We start from the raw sequence: 25,758 nt of genomic DNA on the forward strand, positions 1-25,758 counted from the left end.
TGGAAGGGACTTTTAAAGGCCACCTAGCCCAACCCCTCCGCCATGAGCAGGAATATCTTCAACTGGATCAGGTTGCTCAGAGCCTCATCCAACCTGGCCTTAAATGTTTCCAGGGATGGGGCATCGACCACCTTCCTGGGCAACCTTGTGCCAGTGTTTCACCAGCCTCTTTATAAAAAATTTCTTCCTCATATGTAATTTAAATCTACCTTCAGTGTTTAAAACCATTACTCCTTATCCTATCGCAACAGGCCCCACCAAAAAGTCTGTCCCCATCTTTCTTATAAGTCACCTTTAAGTACTGGAGGGCTGCAATCAGATCTTCCCAGAGCCTTCTCTTCTCCAGGCTGAACAGCCCCAACTCTCCCAGCCTGGCCTCATAGGAGAGGCGTTCCAGCCCTTGGATCATTTTTGAGGCCTCCTCTGAACCTGCTCCAACAGGCCCAGGTCTGTTCTGTGCTGAGGGCTCCAGAGCTGGATGCAGGACTCCAGGTGGGCTCCCACCAGAGCAGAGGGGCAGAATCCCCTCCCTTGCCCTGCTGCCCATGCTGCTGGGGATACAGCCCAGGAGACCATTGGTGTTCTGGGCTGCCAGCACACATTGTTGACCCGTGTCCAGCTTTTTATCCACCAGCACCCCCAAGTCCTTCTCAGCAGGGCTGCTCAGTCCCCCCAGAACCCAGCCAGCCTGTATTGACACCAGGGGTTGCCCTGGGCCAGGTGCAGAACCCTGCACTTGGCCTTGTTGAACCTCATGAGATTCACAAGGGCCCACTTCTTGAGCTTGTCCAGGTCCCTCTGGATGGCATCCCATTCCTCAGGTGTGTGGACCACACCACTCAGCTCAGTGCCACCTGCAAACTTGCTGAGGGTGTGCTCAATCCTACTATGTCATTGAGGAATATACTAAACAGTACTGGTCACAACAAGGACCCCTGAGGGACACCACTTGTCTCCAATCTCCATCTCGACATTGAGCTGTTGACCACTACCCTCTGGCTGCGACCATCCAACCAGCTCCTTATCCACGGAACGGTCCACCCATCAAATCCATATCTCTGCAATTTAGAGAAGGATGATGTGGGGGACTGTGTCAAAGGCCATACAGAAGTCCAGAGAGATGACATCCCTAGCTCTTCCCTTGTCCACAGGTGGTCACTCCATCATAGAAGGCCACTAGGTTGGTCAGGCAGCACTTGCCCTTGGTGAAGCTATGCTGGCTGTCTCAAATCATCTCCCTGTCCTCCATGGGCCTTAGCATAGCTTCAAGGAGGATCTGTTCCGTGATCTTCCCAGGCACACAGGTGAGGCTGACAGTTCAGTAGTTCCTGGGGTCCTTCTTCCTACCCTTTTTAAACATGGATGTAGCACTTCCCTTTTTCCAGTTTCTGGCGACTTCATCTGACTGCCATGACTTTCCAGATCTCCAGGACTCTGGGATGCATCCCATCATGTCCCATAGACTTCTGTATGTTCAGATTCCTCAGGTGGTCATGAACCTGATCTTCCTTTACAGTGGGAGGGGCTTTACCCCCCTGTTACCCATCTTGCAGTTCAACTGGGGATGGGTGAGGAGAGAGGTTGCCAGTGAAGATTGAGGCAAAAAAGTTGAGTACCTCAGCCTTTTTGTTGTTTGTTGACAGTAAGTTGCTATACTTGTTCAGCGGGGAGCGATACATTCTCTTTAACCTTCCTTTTCTGGTTGATGGACCTGTAGAAGCTCTGCTTGTTATTCTTTGCATCCCTTGCCAAATTCGGCTCTAGCCATGCCTTGGCCCTCCTGACCCCATCCCTACACAACCAGGCAGTGTCCCTATACTCTTCCCAGGATACCTGTCCCTGCTCCTGCTGCCTGTGCAGTTCCCTCTTGCTCTTTAGTTTGACCAGCAGGTCTCGACTCAGCTATGCCAGTCTGTTCCCTTCCTTGCCTGACTCCTTACACCTGGGGACTGAGAGTTCTTGCACTTCAAGGAAAGGGTCCTTAAAGACCTGCTGGCTCTGTTCTGCTCCCCTGCCCCCGAGCGCCGTTTCCCAGGGGGCCCTTCTGACTAACTCCTTGAAGCACTGCAAGTTTCCTTTCCTAAAATTTAGGGTCCTGACTATACTCCTCACCTTTTCCATGTCTAGCTGATCTAGCTGCCAAGCCACTCTCCATGTGATTTGAAAAGTGATGGCAGTCAGGTGAATTCCCCAAAGGCTGAAAAATAAAAAGAAACATTGCACCCATTTTTAAGAAATGGCTTAAATCCTCCTCCCCTCATTATAAAAAGCTTTTAGTAGTACACATTCCAACAAGCGTACAAACCAAAATTTTTAATTTGGAATGTTATACCAAGTCAGTTGGGAGAGCGGGGAGGGAAAACCCTATTTCTCTTATATGAACTATTTTAAAAATTAACACCTTAATTCATTGAAATAATAAAAAACACTGTGGCAAACTGAGCGTCATCACAAGTTAAGGTACAAAATACTCATCATACTAAAATGATACTCTTGAGTGCTTACAGTCACTAATATTCATGATGCAAGTAAGTTAACATTTACATGGATGCTACTGCTCCATCCGGATTTAATCTTAATTGAATAATGGTAGCGGAATAACACCTATTACTAACTTATCTTGAACAGTGTGTTCATTCAAGCCAGATCAAAGCACCAGGTCTTCCCAGATCAAAGTCTGCAGAACAGTTTTTACAAAAAGCAGAATTTTATCTAAATGTCAAGCAACCTGGTCTTAGCAAGACTTGCATTATTATCGCTAAAATCAGATATCGACTGAAACAATGCAGACAGGCTAAATAGCGTGTTTTCTTCTCCACATTAGCAAGCTCATGACATCAAGATCTGTCTAGAAAGTTAAATGTGATCTGACATGGTTTTTGAGAAAGCTACCTTTTGCCTGGAATAATTATCCATCTCATACAAAGCACAAGCTCTTGAGTTCAGATACGAGGTTAAACATAATGAAAGTGGAATATAAGTGAAGACAGATTTAAGAACTACTTCCAGGAATCTGAACTCTAAACAGCCCGTTCTTCAGTTCAGCAATTGTATCTTCTCTTGAGGATGCATAACTCTCTGCTGTCTTAATGAGAGAGTCATGCCGCTTCTCCAACCCAGTCTTCAGGTTTAGGTATATTTCCTAGAAAGAGGAGATAAAAGGAAAGAAAAAAAAAAATCCAAAGTTAACGTTTATGCTTTATAAGGATTTAAGTGAGTGCTCTGGTGGTCTCCAGTGATTTCAAAGGTATCTTGTCCCTGGCTTAAGAAGCAGCATTCACAGAACACAGGACAGTTACAAAACATCAGAAGAGTAAGAGCAGCCACAAGCAAAATCCCAATACTATGATTCTGCTGTCACTAGCGGTCACAATACTAAGATGGTCAAACACCAGCACTAGCCCAGTATTCACACTACCACTGCCCCATTCTGTGTTAACCTGTGTCACCAAGGTCTCTGCCACTGTGACTGTACCATTGTTCGTTACTGAAGTACTGCCTGTGCCAGGAGGACAGACAGGATGAGATGCTACAGACAGGCTGTGACACCCTACTCCCACCAGGATTTCTGCCTCTTTCCAAAGCTGAGCTGGACAGTCATCTTCCTGAAACCCTACGAAGAAAGGGTTTGTGACATGGCAGGTGGTCCTACATTTGAGGGAGGCTGCTGAGAGATTACAGTACTGCCCATCACTACAAGACAAATGCAGACGCACAGATCAGGTCCTGGGGCCAAACAAAAAAAGGAAAAAAATCAACTGCTTAGAGCTGGAAGTACCACGATACAAAAATGGACCTCATGGAACTAGCATAGTATCTGCTACAAGCACAGGCAGAAAGGCAAGTTTAACTTCACCTCCCAAAATACCGGGCAATCACACCATTCCAGAGTCTTCTCTCTCAGGTTTGCAGAGCCCCCTTCTCCTGCGGGCCATCTACAGCCTGCAGAGACAAGCACAAGCCCTAGCAACCCAGCTAAACTGCAAGCAGGAAGTACTCTCCCTCTCACTATCCACCCAAACTACCTGCACAGCCTACTGGCCCTAAATACAAGTAAGCGTTCCCTTATCTACACAGCCCAAGTTAAAAATCAGTTTCAAGAATACCAAACAGGACTCCTCTAGGAAAAAAAAAAACAACTCACTTTGGCTTTCATTTCTTCTTTTTCAGCGTTCTCAAGCAGCTGCTGAATTTTGAACCTTGTCTGTTGGATTTCCTTGTGAATGGCCGTCACTTTATCGTATACAGCACCTCTCTTCTCCTGAACTCTGTTGCAATATCTACAGGTGGGAGGAAAAAAAAGTTAGTACCGAGCCATTTCAGTAATTCTAGACTAAACTTAACTCCACCACAAGCAAAGCTTGCATTTTATGAGCATGAAGCTAGTGGCTTCTAGAAGCAATGCTGTATAGAATTTACTTGCTCAGTAGTTTGTCCAGTTCTTAAAACAGAACAACTTAGGTTCAAGAAATGAAGTTCAAATTCAGTTTAAAGGAGTAAGTGGACAATCCTCAGTTGCTGCCAATCAAGGCAACTTGAGTGACTCCAGCAGAACCAGCCTAACAGACAGCTGGACACTGCATCTTCCTGCCTTTGAGTAATGCAGTACAGGTGTCAACGGAGAGGCCTGCCTAAAGGCCAGTCATGGGACCAGGTTAAAAGCAATACAGCTGCACTTGATGTTTCAGCATCATTCAAAGTCACACATTTTCCTTAGCCTCAGATCCCCTCCCATCGAAGTTAGAGCTCTAATCCCACACATCTACATATGTTGTCTGCAACTTCCAGTCCATCATTTCACTGCATCCCAAACAAAGACCATACAGCGTTTTCCCCAGCTTGCAGGTAAATTCAGATAGATCCATCTGTGGGCTGCCATGTAACCAGCAAAAGGTTAGTGTGGGAACAGATCTACTCTGACTTCAGGTGCAAAAAACTACTACCAGTTTATACTAAGCATTTGTACAATAGTTGGTTGGAACTGCAGCAGCTGTTTTTTCTAAAGAATGGCTGAAATCACTCATACTCAACAAGAGCCTGCTTACATCTCCCTACCTCAAGGGAAGGGTCAGGACACATTCTTATTCACCAACAAAAAGTCTTGTTTTCAAACTAGGGTTACCTCCCTTCCCCTCTTGCTTATCAAAGTATCTAATTTTATCACTCAATGGAGATATCTAACATTAAAAACAGATAAACCTAAAACAACTTTTAACATAAAGGAGCATTAGATTATATTCTTTTCGTTCTTTATTTGGAAGGAAAAATAGCTTTTAATCTCCTTTAGCTGGTACAATACTCTACATAAGGAGCAAAGAAAGCCTGGGAACCTTGCTGCTATTCTATACACCACACAAGACTTTCCGCATGACTAAATCTTTGTTGACTCTCCCTGCTATGCAGAAAAAGCTCTCTTCCATCATGGTTAATCTACCCGGCCAATAATTTTCCATATTCCCTTTCCTATCCATGTACCAAAAAAAATGTTATATAATAATCTTTCTCTATAACAGTTCAGCGCTTCTAATCTCACAGCAAGCCACGGCCTTACAAGGCTGCAGTTTGCTGCTGCAGAAGCGACTGCTGTGCTGTAAACACTGCCTTGCAGCTTGCCTTTAGCGTATGGTAGGAAGGAAGATGGGCTAAGAGGCTTTGATCAAATGACACTTTTCCTTTTGTTTTAGAAGCATCACGTCAGGATAATACTCCTCTGAGATACGAGCCCCATTTCCCCATGGGTCTTGAACATCTTTGATAATGAGCAAAAGTGGCAAGGGAAATTATGAAAAATTCATGAAAGGCAAATGGGGCTTTGTTGAAGTCTGATAAGTTGGAAAATTATCCCAATGTGACACTCTCTTTAAGAAGATAAAAGAATCAAGAATAAGCATTATAAATTAAATTAGTGCTCCAATAAAAGAATTGCTGTCAAGTCACATTGCAATTATTGATTTGAGACCCCCAAGTCCCTGCCTGCAGCATTACTGGTCTTCATACAAAGCTATCCCACATCGCTCATTTTCTCCTTACTGCTAAACTACACGTTTGTATTGGATGCAAACTTTGGTAGCGCATAACAAAGACATAAAGTAGCATCAGACGGCAATGTCAACTCATCCGTACTCAAATACAGTGTGCTTATATTGCTCAACATCTTCACGCTTCTTTTTCATCCTTATTTCAGCCGTAGACAGCTTCTCATGTTTTGCAGTGACCAGTCTCTTTAAGGACATTTCATCTGTCTTCCCCTTTTTCAGCTCTATCTGAGCACTCTCAAGCTGGTCCTCCAGATTTCTGACCTAGAGTACATAAGTATTGAAATAAATTAAGTGAGGAGGGGGAAAAAAAAAAAAAAAAAGAAACAGCTTACTGTTAGTTTACTAAGATTAGAACTAGCTCCCTGCTTTTGAAGATCTGATTGCTATTAATTCTTCCAGTTAAATCCCAGCTCCCTAGTCTTTATCCGGTTTTAAATACACCCCAATGGACAAGATACCATCACTTAGAATGATTTTCACAAGTTACTATGAGTTCTGTTATAGCTCTTATCCAAGGGTAATTTGAACGTATGCTGTACAAATACCCCAAAAGACCGCATATCATTTTTCAAATGCTCCTAACAATTGCATTCTCCCAAAACTGAGCAGCAAATAGCAGCATACTCTATTGTGACAAACATTTCATCAGGGAAAGACTGGCTTAGCAATATTAATAAAGGCACTTAAGATATGACACTTTATGAAGTAGTATTTTTTTTGCTTAGTTTCTGCTCTCTAGGCAGAAGAAACTGGATCTCACTGTCCTCCTTCCATCATTTCCTACCAAGAACCCCAAGACAGTTCAAACTATTTCAGGTCAGGTTTCTATGGCAACAAAGGCTTTGACTATTAAAAGTGGTCAATAGTACATTAGCTAGTAGCATGCAGCAAAGCAGCAGCTATATTTTACCGATTTTTTTAAGAATAAGATTTCGAAGTTATCCACATTCCTTCTTTTTGCAGAAGAGGAGATACGGGAACTTTCAAAATACAGGCATTTACTGACAATCACCTATCTTGCTTAGACATTAAATTCTCCCTAACCACATAAAACTTGGATAATACAAACCTCTGATAATACATTGGCCAGTCTCTCCACGTTTGCTCCCTGTCTTTCCATTTTCTTTTGATATAACTGCACCTCCAGTTGGCAGGACGGTAGAACCTCAACTAGGTCTCTGTAACCTTCATATTTCTCAATAACTTCTTGCTTTAAAGAGAAAAGACTATTAATAAAACAGCTTTGGAGTTCAGCAGTTATTTTGTACAGTATTAATGCACAATGACTTCTGTACCCATTCCCTCATTGTTTAACCCACACAAATTAGTATTTAGTAGTCACTGAAATTACATTTTCAGTTTGTAAAAAGAAAAAAAAAAGCATTTATTTGGAAAGCACAGGAAAAGTGACATGCAAGTGTTTTACACTGAACTAACTAGCTTGTTACAAGAGTTTACAGGCCAGAAAAAGCGCTGTACAGTTAAGAAATTCTATACTGGTAAAAGAAGTTACATAAAACATCATAAAAACAGATGTCTGGAATTACAGCGATAAAGTTTACACCTTTGGAACAAAAATAACCAGGAAGACAAAGATATGCAAGCCTCACTGATGTACAAGCAATCATGAACTACAAACATTTAAAGACTGGACATTATAAAAAACCCAAAAAGCTAGGACGGGAACTCAGTGCTCAGCATACTGGTGGAGACAGCCATCAACTCCAGGAACTGCAAATGATAACAGCAACACTATGCAGCACACGTTCCAAATCCAAGGACATTCACAGAATCATTAAGGTTAGAAATGACCTCTAAGATCATCAAGTCCAACTGTCATGAGCTACCAAAATATGGTCGTCTTGAGAGCAAAGAGCCAGACAGGTATAGTATAGATTCAAGAGTTCTACATCTAGTTTCATGAACAAAATTACTCATTGAGGACAAAGCAGCAGTGACTACAATCCCACTTGAAAAAACACCCCACAAAAAACACAATCACCACCACAAACAAACAAAAAAAATAAAAAACCCAAACACACACCCCCACAGCCAGCCTTCAGTTTTCTCTGAAGTTGTGATTTCGTTTCAGACTAACTACCTTTTTTCTGATTTTTGACTAGAAGTACAAGTCATTCAAGAAGCAGTTCTAGATGACAGTTCAGTAAAACGTGCTTTTCTAACATAAAACTTCCTTGTGTGGATGGAGGAAAGCCTCACCTTGGATTTCTTGAGTTTCTTAACAGTCTCTTTCATCAGTTCTTTGTAATTTTTCAGTTCCTCTGGACTCTCCACAATTTTTGATTTCAGCTGCTCTTGTTCTTCTTTCAAAGTAGCCATTGTCACTTTAAGCTCATTCTGGGTATGAACACAAACACATTTTCAATATTAGCAATTAGGTGAAAAAAGAGGAGTTGTGTGGCATGGTTTGCCAGGATCTTATGACTAGATGGGTTCTTCTCTCTGTTGTAAGTCATTCCTCATTAGGAAGTTTGGTTTAAAAATAAATTCTTAACAGCATTAACATTCCCAATCAAAGCAATTAACAGTCCATTTCGCTCCCTGAACATGTGTACAGGGGTGCAATGCTAAGTCACAAGAAGTGGATTTAACTAGCACTCCACAAAAAGCCTGCCAGCCAGTACACATTACTAGCAGCTCTCTCCTTCAGAGCCCCTCACCTGGTGCAACCCAGGCAGTGCCAGCAGCATTTCACAGCCAGCTGTAGCAACCTGGTAGAAGAGCAACAAGCCTCCTGTGCAACCTCTCAGAAACCTCCTGGTTTGTACCCACCAGGTCTGTGGCTGCCTCATTAGCCATTCTATGCACCTAAGGCAAGTCCATAGCTTCTCAGAAGTCGAGATGTCTCACCCTTTAACAGATCAGCTTCCTCAACAAAGACAGAGCTTTACATCGCAGAGATGTGTATTTAAAGTTAACAACAAACCAAGCTACCACTAGCTTCCATGGGGAATAACAAAGCCAAATCACTTTTTTAAAAAGCTAATAGTCACCACCTGAACATTACCTAGCTCCAAGAATAATTTGATCCTAGGAAGAGAGATGATCTATTAGTTGATCTCAGATGCAAGCTCCAGTCTACACCTACACAGAGGTGTACTCACCAGTTTTCGGGTACTCTCTGCAATATCTGACTTCTTTTGTGAAATCACTTCTTGCAAAGCTGTCTAAAAAAGAAAAGCAACAACCTCTAAATAAGCATCTCTACAACTGCTACCACCTTACCCTTCTATTGATACAAGGTCTACAAGAGAAATCCCATTTATGGTTTCTGTGGAGTGCCATAACTAGCAAACAAAATTGCAGTTTATAAGATTTAAATGACAGGGCAGGAGAACATTGTCACTAAAGCCACTGGGAGCACTAAGGATGCAGCCAGCAGTAGGTAACTAGGAACAGGGATAAGTGGCAGACTGCCTCTATTCTTACTGACCCTGGCAGCTTTATACACACAACCTTCTCCACCAGAGGCACTGTTTCTGAGAAAAAACTAAGTTAATACAAGACCCCCAATAATGTAGAAGTCAAGCACATGGTTAATAATATTAGAGACATGAATTAACATAACAGAAAAGCAACAATCTCCCCCCTGCCCCAGCAAGTGAAAAGGTTACCTATGAGACCTTAGAGGCAAGTTGCCATTGCTAGAGAGTTACCCTCGCAATCAACCCTACTCTTTTTGCCAGGTATTCCCTTGACTGACCCTTCTTAGGCCTCATATCCTGCCATGGTTCACCTCCAGTTCCAATGCTTCCAATTCAGGTGGAACACAAAGGGAAACGCACACATCACCCTGCTGACCTATAACACAGGTATCTCCCAAGTCATTGCAGTGATGCATTTCAAAAAGAGGCAATTACACCTCTGTATCCCTCTAAGTCTGATTCCAAGTATGTTTCACATTCCTTACAATCAAATGAAGAGTTGGTGCTAAGGTTTAGGCAAGACATTGCATTGCCATGACCTTTGTTTAAATCAGATAAGTCTCTTATCCTTTGTAGAAGTAGGGCGAGTGGAACAAAATCAACAGAAACAAGGAACAGCCATGATCAGAAGCCATAGCAGCATTTCAGAGAAATATATAACAAGATCATACTTGTTTCCGACGATAGTCTTGCCTCAGTAGTTGCTCCAGTTCTCGAATGTTTTCTGTCAGTTGCTTGACCTCTGCTTGATGTTCAACTGGAACGGTGCTAAGCAAAAAATAAAGATGTTGGACACTTTCAGCATCATTATAGTCAGGTCAGAGTACAGTGGATAAAACAATCGCTCTCTCCAAAGAGTTTGCAACCAGCAACTTAGTAATCAGGGCAAGACAGTCTCAAATTAACACATCTTAATTTCTAAACCTATAGAGCTATTTTGGCAAGAAGTAGTACAAGTGTAACATAGATCACGCTAAGCAAAGCACAAAAGAACACTTCTACCAATTTTTGTGGCGATTTTCTTTTATGAAATCTGCATATTAGCTGCCACAGAAATAGTTTGTATTAGGGTAGAACAATAGCTAGCTAGAAAACCTTCTGTCTAGCACATACCAAGAGCAGCTATCAGCTTTCAAAAGAGTTTTTTCTCTATCTTGGAAGCTAGCCATCTCTCCATGCTATTATCCACAAGCAAAAACAAAACTCAATGGTGCAAAGACAAGCAGTAGGACCAAATGGCCTGAAACACAGAATAGGACAAACCCGTCAAATAACTAAGGAAGACAATTTTACCCATCTACTAAAGATGGGCTTCCTACAGCTATTGAAGAGATAAAGACATATCACTAAAAACTAACTATAACAGCAAAAAAGCTTCACCATAGTCCCCAACATTAAAAATACAGTGTCCTCTCAAACCAACCGTATACTCCCAAAGTCACATTTTTATTTTCTCCATCAACTCTTCTAGCCTAACACCACTAGAACTACTTCTGTACCTCTGAGTGCAACCCAACAGTAACATCTCTATTTTCTGGCTCATTTCCCAGGGAGGCTAACCAGCCACAAAATCAGACAAAGGCCAAAGAAGTCGAGTCTGCTCAAATTAAAAGTTCCTACAGTAGTTATCAAACAATTCTGTCAAATCACACAGCTCAACTACTTAGTTCCTGTTTAGGCACCCCATATTCAATCATAGAATCACTTAGGTTGGAATGGACCCTTAAAACGGAGCCCAACCATTAACCTAACACTGCCAAGTCTGCCACTAAACCACGTCCCTAACCACCACGCCTTTTAAATACCTTCAGGGGTGGTGACTCAACCACTTCCCTGGGCAGCCTGTTCCAATGCTTGACAACCCTTTCAGCGAAGAAATTTTTCCCAATATCCAATCTAAATCTCCCCTGACACAACTTGAGGCCATTTATTCTTGTCATACCGCTTGTTGCTTGGGAGCAGAGACCAACACCCACCTCCCTACAACCTCCATTCAGGTAGCTGTAGAGAGCAATAATGTCTCCCCTGAGCCTCCTTTTCTCCAGGCTAAAAAACCTCAGTTCCCTCAGCCACTCCTCAAAAGACTCATACTCTAGACCCTATATCAGCTTTGCTACCCTTCTTTGCACATGCTCCAGCACCTCAATGTCTTTCTTGCAGTGAGGAGCCCAAAACTGAACCCAGTATTTGAGGTGCGGCCTCACCAGTGTCGAGTACAGGGGTACGATCACCTCCTACTACTGCTGGCCACACTATTCCCGATACAAGCCAGGATGCCGTTGGCCTTCTTGGCCATCTGGACACACTGCTGGCATTCAGTCCACTGTCAACTGGCACCCCCAGATCCCTTTCCGCTGGGCAGATTTCCAGTCACTCTTCTCCAAACCTGAAGCGCTGCATGAGGTTGTCATGACCAAAGTGCAGGACCCAGCACCTGGCCGTACTGAATCTCAGACAGTTGGCCTTGGCCCATCGATCCAGCCCGTCCAGATCGCGTGCACTGAACAGGAAGGCCAAGTAGTGCATCTCGCAGTGCTTACTCCTCATACTCACTTCAGTTTCTCCAGCTTCACTGCTGCCTCCCGATTTGCAGTCTCCAGTTGTTGGTGTTTTTCCACAGCTGATTTCTGCAGATTAAATATTAAGAGTAATTTTTTATTTTAGAGGAATATGTCTCTCTCTAGGCTACTATTAGAGCCCTGCTCATCACTATTTCACACGAAACACACCGTCTCTGAACTACTGATATATTCAGAAGAGAAGCCACCTGCAAGTCTAGCTTCAGCCCACTGGCTGTTACACATATCTTATGTCAAAACGACGCAAGGTGTCAAACCTTTGCTCACCAGGCTAAACTATCAAATAAGTCACTGGAAAAAACCTTCGGGTAATAGCCTAAGTAATAACTTGATCATAGTCATACAGAAAATTTTATAACATTTGCAAGCTCAGCCTCTCTCCTAAACTGACATGTTTCCTTCAGGGCTTTGCAAAAGTTTTTCTTAAACCATTTACAGTAGCTGTGCATGCTTATAACATGTAGTATAGTTGTACAAATTTTACATAATATTAAACTGGTACCTTTCTGCATTACTTGGCTACACCTAAGATTCAAATGCATTATTTAAACATGCAGTTAAAAAAACTGCAACCTTTGTGCTCCTAGTTCCAGATTAACATTAATCATACTTAAGTAGGTATCTGGAGTAACACGGCACCCAATCTTACATAGCTGAGTTGTAACTTCAAGTAGACCTCACGTCGGAGTTCTCTGAAGTTTACAAAGTTGAGAATGCCACTCAAGAAGCGAGCTGTCCTCTTTGTTTCTGAAATAGGAATTGCAAGCCATCACCAGCCTGGCTTTCACATACATGGCAATTGCTTAGAAAAAGCTGGGCAAAACATAATTCAGAGAAGAGACAGAAATTACAAACCAACAGAATCCAAATCAGTTCTTCGCCTGCTCACCTTGCAAAGATTTCACAGACTACACAAAAAACTGGCACCAAGCTATGAATTTGCAATGTCTCAGCAATTCTACACTATTTAACAAACGAAAGTGGCACCTAGGAGAAAGACTGTTAAAGTACAACCTCCCATTAACACATAAGTCAGGGAGAAAGAATGTCACTCTTCAACTACAGCTCTGAAGGCAGAGCCTCACTGTAACTATCCGGGCTAACTGAAGTCAGTGGTTTGAACTGCAGGCACTTTTTGGCTCTATTCCAAGCAAACTTCATGAAATATGATTACAAAGGCCTTGAATGTCTTAAACAAGGCAAAGCCTGAAGTGAGAGAGTTCTTCAGAACAGCTTTTTGTAAGCTGTTTGTGTTGAACCAGAATCACCACAGCTGGGTATTGAAAGGGGTGAAACAAAAAGTCAATCGCTTCTTACATAGGCATCAGCCTAAGAAATCCTATAGCATTCCAGAGTTGCCAGGATAATTTTCGTTACCATCTATTCTTACTCTATCTCAAGCAAGTCAATTCACTCTCCAGACTAGCAGTTCAACAGATTTGTAGGATTCAAAACTCTCCTCAGTTATTTAACTGGATGAGCCTACATAAGAAATAAGGAGGAGAACTGCTCATTAGAACCACCGCAAGTGTCAGAAGCGTAGCTGGAAGCCAGGGACAGTTCTCCTTACTAGATGCCCATCTGACTATGCCAAATGGGAAAAAGCACCCACCACCCCAGGAAACACAAGAATTACAAGGCACTCACTTACTTGGGTTTAAAACATCAGCAATGTGAAAATCATTAATCCGGCATACTGGAAGTAAGCGCTCCCTGCAAGTAAAACAAAATACCACCTTATCTGCAGTGATCACTACTCAGATTTTGTGCAATATCCTTTTACTAAAAAACGGATCTTGTCCTCTCATCCCAGAGCATACGTAGAGCAAGCACATAACAACAGTAAGTCTCAGGAGAATAACAGAGATCAGCATTGAAAATACATACTCTTACAGCATCACACAAAGTTTTCTATAGACAAAATACTTGCCCTGCAGAACAACTTTTCAGCTTAATTAGGAAACTCCTACACTTAACTGAGTCAATTCTGCCATTACAACTGAAATGAAGCTTAGAGTCTAACACTCACCTCATTCCAACAAAGATATCCACATAAAATTCAGACAGCAAGTTTACACAGCAGGTACTCAAGATCCCTCTTCTATGTGTACTGATGACCCTCTAGCCATTCAAAGCCTGGATTTGTGCTCCATCTTGGTGAGGCTGGATTATCTAGTGAACGCATTCATTTTGACAAGATAGCTGCTTGCTGAGAATTTTACTCTACCAAAGATTGCTGTCCCTGTTCATCTGCAAATTTCACTTTGCTCAGAGCCAACAAGCAGTGGAACCACGATCAGCAAAAAGGCACAAAGCCCCACAACTTCTACTAAATTGGACCTTTATGAGGAACAGCAACTGATCAGGTGCAGCATTTTCTACTTACATGTGAATATACAGATTGCAAACAGGTAAAAAGCCTTCAAATATCTGTGGATACATTATGTCAACGTTGACTGGCATCTAAAGAGTAAAGAGAGTCAATGCATAAGTAAAGAATCATTCAACAAAAATACATGGGTTTGCTTCCACAACATAAGATAATTCAAATAGGTTAATCATGCTGAGGATGGCCTCCCCATCCACAGGGAACACAATGAAGGCTGAAGAATGCCATCAAGTTAATCAGCAGATTACTTTAAGTGTCAGTTTTGGCTGGTCAAAATATAAAAAGACAACAATAACTAAAGCAGCAACATTACAAACTCTGGAATTCAGTCTAAACCCTCTGTTTTAATTCGTTCAAAAACAAACAGAAGGACAGTCTCTTCACTATACATCTAACAACAAGAAGCTCGCTCTTTAAACACTCCAAAATTCACACACTCAACCCTTTTACGAAGGAGCCAGAAGAAGGTAGTGGTACACTGTCACCTTTTCCAATATTTTAAACTTCATAATACAGTATTCCAGCTAATGTCATTGCTTGTCAAGAACTGAGTTATCTTGTGCACATATGACCTTCCCTTTCAATTTGTCCAAAAATGGTACGAGACAATATGATTCTCACTTTCAGGAATCAGTTCTTGTCTAACAGAGGCAGAAGATAATTAAGTGATTGTTAATCAACAAGGTATCAGTTAACCTCCAGCTGCACTTCTCCTTACTTTTGTCTCAGTTAATGGAGAAGTGGAAATGATCAAACATCAAAAGCAACATTTACTTTCCTTCCAGACCAGACTAACATCTAAGCAGAGACCCTCCTCTGGCCACAGCCACAGGCAGATGCACAAGAAGACAGTATGTATTTTGAAGGCCGGAGATGGTGTCCCTTCATAAGCTTGTCCAGTCCCTCCTAGACCTTACAGTCGTTTCTGGTACCTGCAGCATCTCAAAGAAAAGAATCCACAACTTAACCGCAGAAGGAGAGGGCTCACCACAGAGCCTTTCCTTACAGCCTACAGTGGTAGGTGAGCTTTTCTTCTTGCCCACTCGTTTCTGTAGTGGAGAAGGGAATCTCCTCTCCATGGAAGGCGGGGGGGAAGAAACCCGGACACAGCACACCAAAAAAAAAAGCTATTTTTACACGTATCTTGAGCTGAAGCCAACTTCCAGACAAGGAGCAATGAACAAAGCAACTTCCCATACATAATAAGCAAGGCCTCAGCAACAGCCCAGATGCTCCCAGGTTCCTTCCCAGGTTCCTTTACCTCTGGTAAACCACCCATGCTGACTGCACTGATGGCAGGCACTCTCATTCCTGCCTAAGTCAACAGCCTAGTTGCCTCCCTGAACACTAACGCTGGTGGGTATACAGCATCTCACGCACAAGTTTTCTGCCACTGAGACAGAATTTCTAAGCTCCATTCATGCAATTATAACATACAAAGCAGTAAGCTACTTGCCATTTGCTGGTGAGAAGACAAGAGGGACATATTGCACCTAACAAAATAAGTTTTGAAGTATTTTTCTCCTTTCACATTTCACTACACCTGTCACTACAGACATACCATGTAGAAATGCTCCAGGCGGATTCCATATACCTTCTGCAGGACTCTCATGTAAATCATGTGCAAAACTTCAGGCTGAAAGAAGAAAGGACATGAATCAGTACTCTATATGATTGATTATTCTGGGCTCCCAGACCAGGCCACAGAAGTAGTTCTGCCCTTAAACACATGAAAGCCAAGACTAAGAGGCCACCAAGACTAAGAAGTTTTACTTCCCAATAGTTTGCAGTTCCAGCATTACTATCTCATAACACAACTGTAGAGACAGCAGTCAGCTCAGACCACAGCCCTGATGCCACAGCTACGCATTGCTTTTCATTACATTGCTGCTCCCCGAGCAGTTTTCAAACCAAGTGACATCAAAAAATCTAGAAAATGTCACAGAAACTATAATTCCAAAGCAGAAAGCGCCCTTCTTCACATCATTAAAACAGAGGGGAGAAAGACACCTGAAAGCCAAACAGCTATTCATTCACAACACTAACCTACAGTCAGGTCAAGCCAACCTTCCTTTTTAAAAGCGACCACCCCATCATGCCCTGAACACGCAGGGCCAGCCTCCCGCTCCTTCAGCGGGCCCAAGCACTTCCAGAGCAGCACAAGAAATCGCACTGAGCCACCCAGTCAATTTTAAAGCCACTTCTCTTTTGTTGAGGACACTGCAAGGATACTTTAGCATTAATGGCTAGAGAAATGGAAGAGGAAAAAAAAGTGGGGGGAAGCAGGGAAGGGATGCTTTTTACAGGATTGATTTAACAGGGTGAGTTGATCAACTGAGCTGTTAAACTATCACAGAATGGTAGGGGTTGAAAGAGACCTCTGTGGGTCATCCAGCCCAACCCCCTGCAGAAGCAGGGTCACCTACAGCAGGCTGCACAGGACCACGTCCAGGAAGGTTTTGAAGATCTTCAGAGAAGAAGACTCCACAACTTCCCTGGGCAGCCTGTCCCAGGGCTCTGTCACCCTCAGAGGGAAGCAGTTCTTCCTCATGTTCACACGGAACTTCCTCTGCTTCAGTTTGTGCCTGTTGCCCTTTATCCTGTCGCTGGGCACCACTGAAAAGAGTCTGGCCCCACCCTCTTCATGCCCACCCTTCAGATACTTATAAGCACTTCTAAGGTCCCCTCTCACCCTTCTCTTCTCCAGGCTGAACAAGCCCAGCTCCCTCAGCCTTTCCTTGCAGGACAGATGCTCCAGTCCCCTCATCATCCTCGTAGCCCTCCGCTGGACTCTCTCCAGTAGGTCCTCGTCTTTCTTGAACTGGGGAGCCCAGAACTGGACACACTGCTGCAGATGGGGCCTCACTAGGGCAGTGTAGAGGGGAAGGAGAACCTCCCTCGATCTGCTGACCACACGCTCCTACGATGCTATGCCAAACACACCGGCTATTTTAACCTAGTTCCCACAGAACCGAGAACGACAGACCATGTAATTTCACGTTTGCCAGTTTAGGAACCCACCCCCTTCCTGGTGAGGCTCGAGGAAGCTCCTCTGACGCTGGAGAGAGGAGAAGCTCCAGGTTTAGCCCTGTAACTCCTACGAGACTAACCCGCCCCGTCGGAAACGACTATCAACCCGCTTCGAAGGCGTTGCGATACGCCAAGGATGGTGCCAGCCGGGGGGAACGATCGCCCAAGAAAGCAACCAACGTGGAAGCCAACCGCCGGTGCCACGGCAGGCAGAGGCCTCCCCCCCAAGCAGCAGCAAGCTCCCGAGCGCGGCGGGGCTCCGAGCACGGCCCCGCCGGCGCAAGCCGCGGCCTCGCCCCCGGCCCTCGCCCCTCACGCACCTTGGCGGTGCCGAACACGTCGCCCTTGACCAGGTTCCGGGCCTCGGCGCCCGCCAGGATGTGGCTGCGGAGGTAGCCGATGATGTCGTCGGGGCTGTAGCGGGGGAAAGTCATTGTCTCCATCGCGGCGGCTGCAACAACACCGAACAACGGCCGCGGCGACAACTTCCCCTCAGCCCGCCGCGGCTCGAAAATGGCGGGCGCCTCCTCCGGCCCCGCCCCGCCCCGCGCGCTAGCCTATCCGCGGCGGCGACGGCGGGAGAGGGGCGGGGCCTCCGCAAGGCTCCCGCCCGTCGGCCGTTAGGGGCGGTGCCGCCTGAGGCGCTGAGGGGGAGCAATGGCGGCGGGAGAGGGAGGAGAGGAGGAGGGGGCGTGCGGCAGGCTGCTGCTCGATGCCCGCAGTCCCGGCCGTTACTGTTGTCCCAAAAGCTGGCTCGTTTACTCGTGTGCGGTCCCCCATGATACACACAGGGCAGAGGTGCTGCCGTGGTGGCGTGTTTGTGCAGATGTGGGTGCAGATCCCACAGAGCCAGCACCCTGCTTAGCAGAGAGGGACTACAGACTCCTGGAATAGGAAATTATTACATTCTCCCGGTTCATGCACTCATCTTAAAGCTATATTCTTTAACTATGCCTGCTCGCAAGCTGGGGGGGTGCAGGCTCTGGTTCTGAATGGAGTCGGTGGCCGCCATCCCACCCCCCTGGCCCCCAGCCACCTTTCCCTGAGCCACCCGCCATTTTTATTAACTTCAGGCTTCAGCAGTCGCCCAGCTTTCGGTGCCTTCGGGGCTGGACGTTCACTTTTCAGCGGTCTGGTAGCTCCACTTCGAGCGCAGAGTCCCTGGTAAAGCAGACGTGGTCTGTACAAAGGAGTCTGAACATGAGGAAGAACTTCTTCCCTCTGAGGGTGACGGAGCCCTGGCACAGGCTGCCCAGGGAGGCTGTGGAGTCTCCTTCTCTGGAGATATTCAAGACCCGCCTGGACACGGTCCTGTGCAACCTGCTCTGGGTGACCCTGCTTCGGCAGGGGGTTGGGCTGGGTGACCCACAGAGGTCCCTGCCAACCCCGAACATTCTGTGATTCTGTGATTTCCACAGTAGCCTTAAGGTCACTACTCGACTTTGCTACCTGCTTTATTTTATCGAGCTGATCCTCTAAATGTTTGGCAATGTCTGGAATATGAACACAGCAAGCTTTATAATTTAAATATCCGCGTATGCTGGGTTCATGTAGCAATAATATATCCGATGCTAGTCTGTCCGGCCTGTTGGCCTCGCCCTCCTAACCGTGACTGGTTAGTTCTCGTTTTACTTCAGTTTATAGATACAATGCTCTTAAAATTAACTATGCGTGCTCAGTAAATGAGGGTCTCTGCTTGGGCCAGGGTCTCCAGCTCAGGGTGTGTGATTTTTAGTATTATAATGACGATAGTTCATTTAAGGGCAATCTTGTTCTTCTGCTGTTGGTTCCAAACTGTTCAAAACCAGCTTAGTTAGCTTACATATTCTTCCAAGATATACTTCATTCCCAAGGACAGTAGTTCCTAATTAGATGGTCCAGTATCAGCCACTCTTGTCAGCATCTTGGCCTTCTGTTAATCCTAGACTGCACATTCTAGCTAAATAATTAGGCAGGACTGAACTTCTGTGCACCCTTGTATAACGCTGAGTTCAATAGACTAAACCTGGTGCCTCACGGTCACCCACGGCCAGCGGCCCTCTGCCAGGGCAGGTCCCTCTGCAGCGGGGTGGCCAGGCGGAGGAGCACCATGGCAAGTCAGCCGAGGGAGCCGAGGCAGCTTTGGAAAGCCTGTCCTGGGTAAAAATGCCAAAAATGCCCCTGGAAGAGCCTCCTTCGCTGCCTTCTCCTGCCTCCTGTCCACCAACCCAGCGCAATGCACAGGGCTTTCTTGCTTAAATCAGTACAAGTGACCACCTCTTGCATTGTGACACCGTTTGTGACAAAAGTCGCAGTGTTCACACCCGCCCTGCACAGCTTTGATGCTCTTGCCCAACGCACGCCTCCCCGCACCTCCACTCAGCCGAAAGCAGCACCCGCGAGGCCAGCGAGGCCACAGCACCGTCCCCAAAGCCGGGCGGCTTTTACAGGCCGTTGCCATCACCGAGGTGTCACCTGGCACCGCGCGCGACATGGAAACGCTCCAGCCACCGTTCCGCACTTGGTGATGTAGAAACCGTTCTCGGTTTCCAGCCGGGCGCTCTGCCAAGGAGTCAGCCGAGCCACGGGCGCAAAGCGCTTCCCCGCAGCCCCGCAGCTGGACACCTCCTCGGCACGGCTGTGATAGTGACGCAGCGTCCGTAGGGCTCCTCGCCATCCCCGAAGGGAAGGTGTTCGACCATGTCTCCTTTGGGCGCGCCGTGGCCCCTGAGCCTCGTGATTCTTTTGGGGATGGGGGTGGCGTCGGAGAGGATCGACTGCCCGAGCAGGTGTAGCTGTCGGTACCTGGGAGTGAACTGCACAGGACAGCAGTTGCAGGAGTTCCCTGCGGCCATCCCGCTGGACACCAGGCAGCTGATCCTGGCGGCAAACAACGTCTCGTACCTGCCGGCAGTGGAATTGAGCTTCTTGGCTGACTTGGTCTACCTGGACTGCAGGAAGAACCTCTTGGGGGATGACCTGGATTTCACTTTCATTGGTCTGGCCAAGCTTGTGTATCTGGACCTCAGCTTCAACAACCTCACACAGGTCACCTTCAGCACCTTCTCACACCTCCTCAGCCTAGTGGTGCTGAAGATCGCGGACAATCCCAACCTGGTGGCCATCGAGAAGGATGCTTTCGCCAACAACACCTGGCTGAGGCACCTGGATGTGAGCAGGACAGGCTTAACGTTCCTGGACACCAGCACTGTCCAGGACCTGCCCAACCTGAGGTTTCTGGGGCTCAGCGACAACCTGTGGCACTGCAACTGTTCCTTTTTGGACTTCATCACCTGGATGACGGAGAGCAACGTTCGTTTTCCAGGTGAGGATTGTGTGAACAGGACCTCTCTCCTCCCTGCTCCTGCAGATCTGTGTGGAACGGAGAGGGCTCTGTTCTCTTTCCCAAAACTTCGGCTCGTGGCGCTGGGCCCACTGCATGTCGACCGTGGGTCCCATCTTCTGGTGGTGCACAAAACATGGATCGGAGCAGCCGGGTTACACGCGCTCCACCCACAGAGAGTCACACTTCCTCGCGTCCTCAGGACAGTCAGGGAAGCGTAGCTGTAGCTAGGGCATCGCTGCTGCTCTGAAACACCCGGCTCCACCCTCAAGAGGTGTCCCCGTGCCTGTAAATCACAGCACTCTGTGGCTGCAGGGCCAAGAACGAGGAGCCCAGCGTGGCTCTGGGGAGACCTGTGCTGGGAAAACTGCCTCTCTAAATTTCCTACCTTGTCTCCATCTGCTCTGATCGTTTGGTGCTGCTGCAGTGCCAGCATGTCCGTAACGATCAGTTAACCCCCCTCCTCTCTGTGGAAATGCTCTCCTGCCTCCGTTCTGACCTGCTCGGGGCAGCCTCTCCAGCCCTGAGCTCTCCACCGTTCGGCCAGTGTCCCCTTCACCTTGAACACCTCCCGCTAGCCTCCTCCTGCACACGTGCCTGGCAGGCAGACCTCATTCCCCCAACCTCGACAGCCGCTGTGCTGCTCAGTGCTGAAAACAAAGCCGGGCCGAAAGCCAGGCAGCTCCTCTGCTGCTCTTCCGTCTCACTGACAGGGTCTCTGGGAAAAGAAGGAATAACTTCACTCTGAGAGTATCGGAGCACAGGAACAGGTTGCCCAGAGAGGTTGTGGAGTCTCCTTCTATGGAGATCTTCAAAACACACCTGGATGGGGTCCTGTGCAGCCTGCTGTAGGTGACCCTGCTTCGGCAGGGGGGTTGGACTAGATGATCCACAGAGGTCCCTTCCAACTACTATGATTCTGTGATGCTGTGAAAAGTTTGGGTAGTGTGGAAGCCAGCGAGAGTTTAGCTGCTGACTTCCATGGGGCCGTGGTCACACCCTGCTCCCCACCGACCCGTTTCCGTACATGAAGAACGTACGCAATGCCCTTTGCCTTAAAAACGTGGCAGCTGTTGTGCTAGGACAGATAAAAATGATAAATCCTGCAACCCCCAGCTGTCACGGTGCTCCTCAGCCCTCAGAGCAGGTACGTTTGGGTGATCCTTTGTGTCAGACTGCGACCCAGCGCTCGGAAGTCAGCGAAAGACCTTTTGCTGTTCCCGTGGGAGCTCAGGTTTGGATCCCAGCTGGTGCCTGATGGTCAGAGTGAAACAGAACAGAAGCTGCGCTCAGAAAAGCATCTACGTGCTTGTGGCTGGGAGGCTCCGTGCGTTCCCACTCTTCCTCCAGCACTCCAGAGCAAACTGGCTCTCTTTTAAGTTTTCCAATATAAGAAATGTACGTGCTGTGCAGGTGAGCACCGAGTCCCCCAGGCTGCAGCAGCACAGCACAGCTTGCTTCGGAATGAAAGCCATTTTTTGAAACACGGGGTCTCCAAGATTTTACTTACGTCGTCAGGGATGCCCAAAGCAGCTGTTTCCCATCATACTGAGAGATTGTACGAGTGGGCCGGGGACACCCTGTGTCCATGAGGCAGGATAATCGCCAGTCCCCTTTCCCAGAAAAACACCGGTCCCACGGGCAAAGCTTTGTTCTGCAGCTGCAGCACATGAACTCGCTTTACCAAACTGGAAAGGAACACAGCACAGCACACACCAGTGAAGAATGCTCGGTGTCCAGTAGTGCACGACATAAGGGTGAGAGCGAGCTGCCAGAGAGGAGTTGTTTGAGAAAGTCTGTCCGTCAAATAAGAGAGGGGCACAAAAAGAGTCCAAGAGGGGAAAAGGGAAGGGCAAATGGCAGCTGGTGTTAGGACAGAACCGCATTAAGGACGTCTCTGTGTCTTATTAGATGTAGTAAGCTCCCTATAGATAGCAAAGATTTTTATTGTCCTCATACATGTTACAGGCAGTTATGGAACAGTGTAAAAAAATACTGTTGTTAGCGGTAAGACTGGAGATAACAAACTGAACCCTGGAACAGGAGAATAAAGCTCACTGCAGGCAATTTGAGAGCGTAGGAGTAGAAAAGGGTGCGGCAACAGAGTCTGGTCTCTGCACCGCGCTCCGGAAAATGGGAGAGCCAGAGAAGCCAGGAAGCCCACGGAGCCTGCTCCGCGTCCCTGCTGCGTTGGGCTTTGCTGTGTCCTGGCGAGATGCCGCTGGCGAGTCCGCAGGAGGCCGTGTGCCCCCCGGGATGGCACGAGGGCTGTGCAAAGCTGTGACGCTGCCGGTCAGCGCACACAGGCTGGGCAACCTGCACCACCAACACCCGCCTGCCTTCAGGCAGCAAAGGCAGCTCCCTCTTCGTCGGGGCCAGGCAGCCCTGGAGCGAGGGCTGGGACACGAGCTGGCAGCTCTGGTGCAAAGGGATGTTGGGACAGAGCCCTGAAATCTGCTGCCAGCAGACCCCCATCCTGGCCTTCAAAAACCTGCTGCTGCCGCTTCACGGAGTGCCTTTGCACCAGTGTTTTGTGCTCAGCTGGGTCTGTGTGGTCTAGGTGCGGGCATGAAGCTGCCCAGATCTAGATGCATTTGGGTAACAGGCAAAAGCTCGCTGGTTATACTCAGGACAGTGAGAGATATCAGCGTGAACAATCGCTGCAGCTATATCGTTCAGTAATATATGATATAATATAATGTAATATCATATAAATCCCCTGTAGCTTGTTCCTCTCCGCTGCTGCCTTTCCCCCAGGCCCACCCACCCCCGGCATCGAGCAGTGACCAGCCTGTGTCTGGCACTGCAACCGTCTCCGGTCCGGGGAGGTCAAAACCCGCAGGAAAAGCAGAGAGCGGTGGCTGAGGGCACGCTGTGCTTCTGGAGGCACCAAGAGGAGAGGGCGCCCGCACCGCGCTCGGCCTGCGCTAACTGCAGGGGGAAAAGCCAGCATATGTTTTATCACCACGTGTGTTACGATGCAGCAGGGCACAGTCATTATTTCCGGGGAACCCAGTCAGTGAGGAGTCCCCTCTCCCTCTCTCACAGAGCAGGGGAGGCTATGCCTAACTGCAAACTGCACTCGTCATCAGACTTCCCTGCACGCAACCCTCGTTATTCCAGCATAATTTAGGCTTTGTCACTTCAGAGGGTGTTTGAGATTAAAAAAAACCCCAAGCACAGTGCTCTTACATTAAAACAGCGGAGATGACCAGCGCAGGGACAGCAGTTTGCCGCAGTGGCATATCCCGGCGGGCAGCATTTTCCGACGGAGGCAACACCACAGAAATCATTCTGGTGACCCGGCAGTTGTGATTTGGCAAGGGTTTGGCAAGGGTTTGCCTGTCTGATTTTACCCGAGCCACAGAGAGAGGGGTGTGAAGTCCGGAGAAGTTTTTCCTGAGTTTCGCCAACTGCCCCATCCTTTCCCTAGCAGGACTCCTGTTCATTAACGCTTAAGACACAGGCAAAGAGAGACCTGCTTCTGCTTTTCCCTCTGCAGATGCTGCCAACATCACCTGCTACACCCCAGCAGGCCTGCGTGCCCTGAAAATGTCTGCAGCGGAGGCACAGCTCCGCTTCGACTGCCTGACCCAGCTGCACAAGCAAGACTACATCTTCCTGTGTCTCATCGGCTTCTGCATATTCTTTGCTGGCGTTGTGGCAGCCTGGCTGGCTGGCATCTGCGCTGTCATCTACAAAGTCCACACTTCAAAGGGGGAGGAGGAGGCGGAGTACAAAGACACTTAGGATCAGCCCTACAAACCCTCCTGAGCGGCCATCGTGGGAACTGAAGGCAGGCCCTTCCTGCCCGATTTCCCACAGGATGTCCTATTTTTTTTTTAAGTGAAATAAAACTGCAAGAGGAGAAAAGTCTTCGTGCTCCAGTTTCGCTCACTGTGCTCCCTCCACGTTTCTTCTTCCACTGGGATTCAGGACACTGGCAAAATATTCATTTGGGGTTGGGGCGTGAGAGGTGTGCACAGTGCCAGGCATTTACACTCCCGCTTTGCCACGAGACCGCAGAAAAGCAGGGTCAGCGTGGGGCCGGTCCTGTGACAGGGACAGACTTCAAGAGGCACGACCTGGGGTATGGGAAAGGCCCCAGCACTCTGCTGTGGCCAGGGAGCTCCCCGAGGCCTTTCTGGCCAGAAAGCCCAGCAGAGCTTATTGGGACCAGCCCAGACAGCTCCCTGGAGCCCCGGGGAGTCTGAGAGCTTTCTGCTGGGTACGTGAGCAAGGAGTTGAAAACCAGGACTTCCAGGGGCCCAGGATCCCACTGGGTCTTGCTTTCTTCCTCATTACACCGGTGACAGCAAACGACACCAGCCATCCCCCCACGGCCGGACCCTCTGCACCTCCACCGGCTTACGAACGTTTGCAGAACTGGCAAATCCCACTCCGGTTTTGTGTCACATATCCCTAAAACTAGAATTCTTTCGATGTAAAAACCATTGCTTACGCACACTCCAGATGTTCTTGGAAGCGGCTTGTGTTTTGATGGCCGGGTCCCGGGGTTGCACACGCAGACCAGAACAAGGGGAGATGTAAGTCAGACCCTTCACATGACACAACCGGTAGTCGCCGGGAGAAATACCTGCTTACACCACCGAGTACAGCAACTCCACATGCGAAACGCTGGCTCCTTCACCCGCCGCTGCAGGATCCGGTGAAAGCAAAGCGAAAAGCAGGCAAAGATTTCCGCCAGCGCGGCCGCAGAGCCATCGCACCGTCCATCGGAGCTGACACCTGCCTCGGGGGTGCGACAAAAACATGGGGCAGCGCGGCCCAGCCCACGCAGCCTGCGAGGGGTTTGCTCGGGATGGGGAGCTGTGTGCGGGGCTCCGGGGGGGGACAGTGACCCGGACCCCCCGAGCCCCCCGGGAGGGGGACAGTGTCACAGCCCCCTGAGACCCCCAGGAGAGGACAGTGACCCAGACCCCCCGAGCCCCCC

At 47.5% G+C, this 25,758-nt stretch overlaps 2 protein-coding genes across 2 annotated transcripts; one reads left to right on the forward strand and one right to left on the reverse strand.

Moving 5' to 3' along the window:
• Positions 1-2,706: 2,706 nt before the first annotated feature.
• NUF2 (NUF2 component of NDC80 kinetochore complex) lies at positions 2,707-17,925 on the reverse strand. The gene is made up of 13 exons (XM_075424143.1): positions 17,803-17,925; positions 16,014-16,088; positions 14,450-14,526; positions 13,715-13,776; positions 12,713-12,810; positions 12,038-12,111; positions 10,156-10,252; positions 9,164-9,226; positions 8,259-8,396; positions 7,108-7,248; positions 6,124-6,299; positions 4,145-4,280; positions 2,707-3,142 (listed from the first exon to the last, which is right to left on the reverse strand). Exons 1-13 carry the CDS (start codon positions 17,923-17,925, stop codon positions 2,993-2,995), a joined length of 1,410 nt encoding a protein of 469 aa, XP_075280258.1. The 3' UTR covers positions 2,707-2,992.
• Positions 17,926-19,968: 2,043 nt separating this feature from the next.
• LRRC52 (leucine rich repeat containing 52) lies at positions 19,969-24,554 on the forward strand. Its single transcript, XM_009939285.2, has 2 exons — positions 19,969-20,786; positions 24,307-24,554. Exons 1-2 carry the CDS (start codon positions 20,162-20,164, stop codon positions 24,552-24,554), a joined length of 873 nt encoding a protein of 290 aa, XP_009937587.1. The 5' UTR covers positions 19,969-20,161.
• Positions 24,555-25,758: the final 1,204 nt, after the last annotated feature.

The sequence above is a fragment of the Opisthocomus hoazin genome, chromosome 6 (assembly GCF_030867145.1).
Source record: "Opisthocomus hoazin isolate bOpiHoa1 chromosome 6, bOpiHoa1.hap1, whole genome shotgun sequence".
Lineage (NCBI taxonomy): Eukaryota > Metazoa > Chordata > Aves > Opisthocomiformes > Opisthocomidae > Opisthocomus > Opisthocomus hoazin.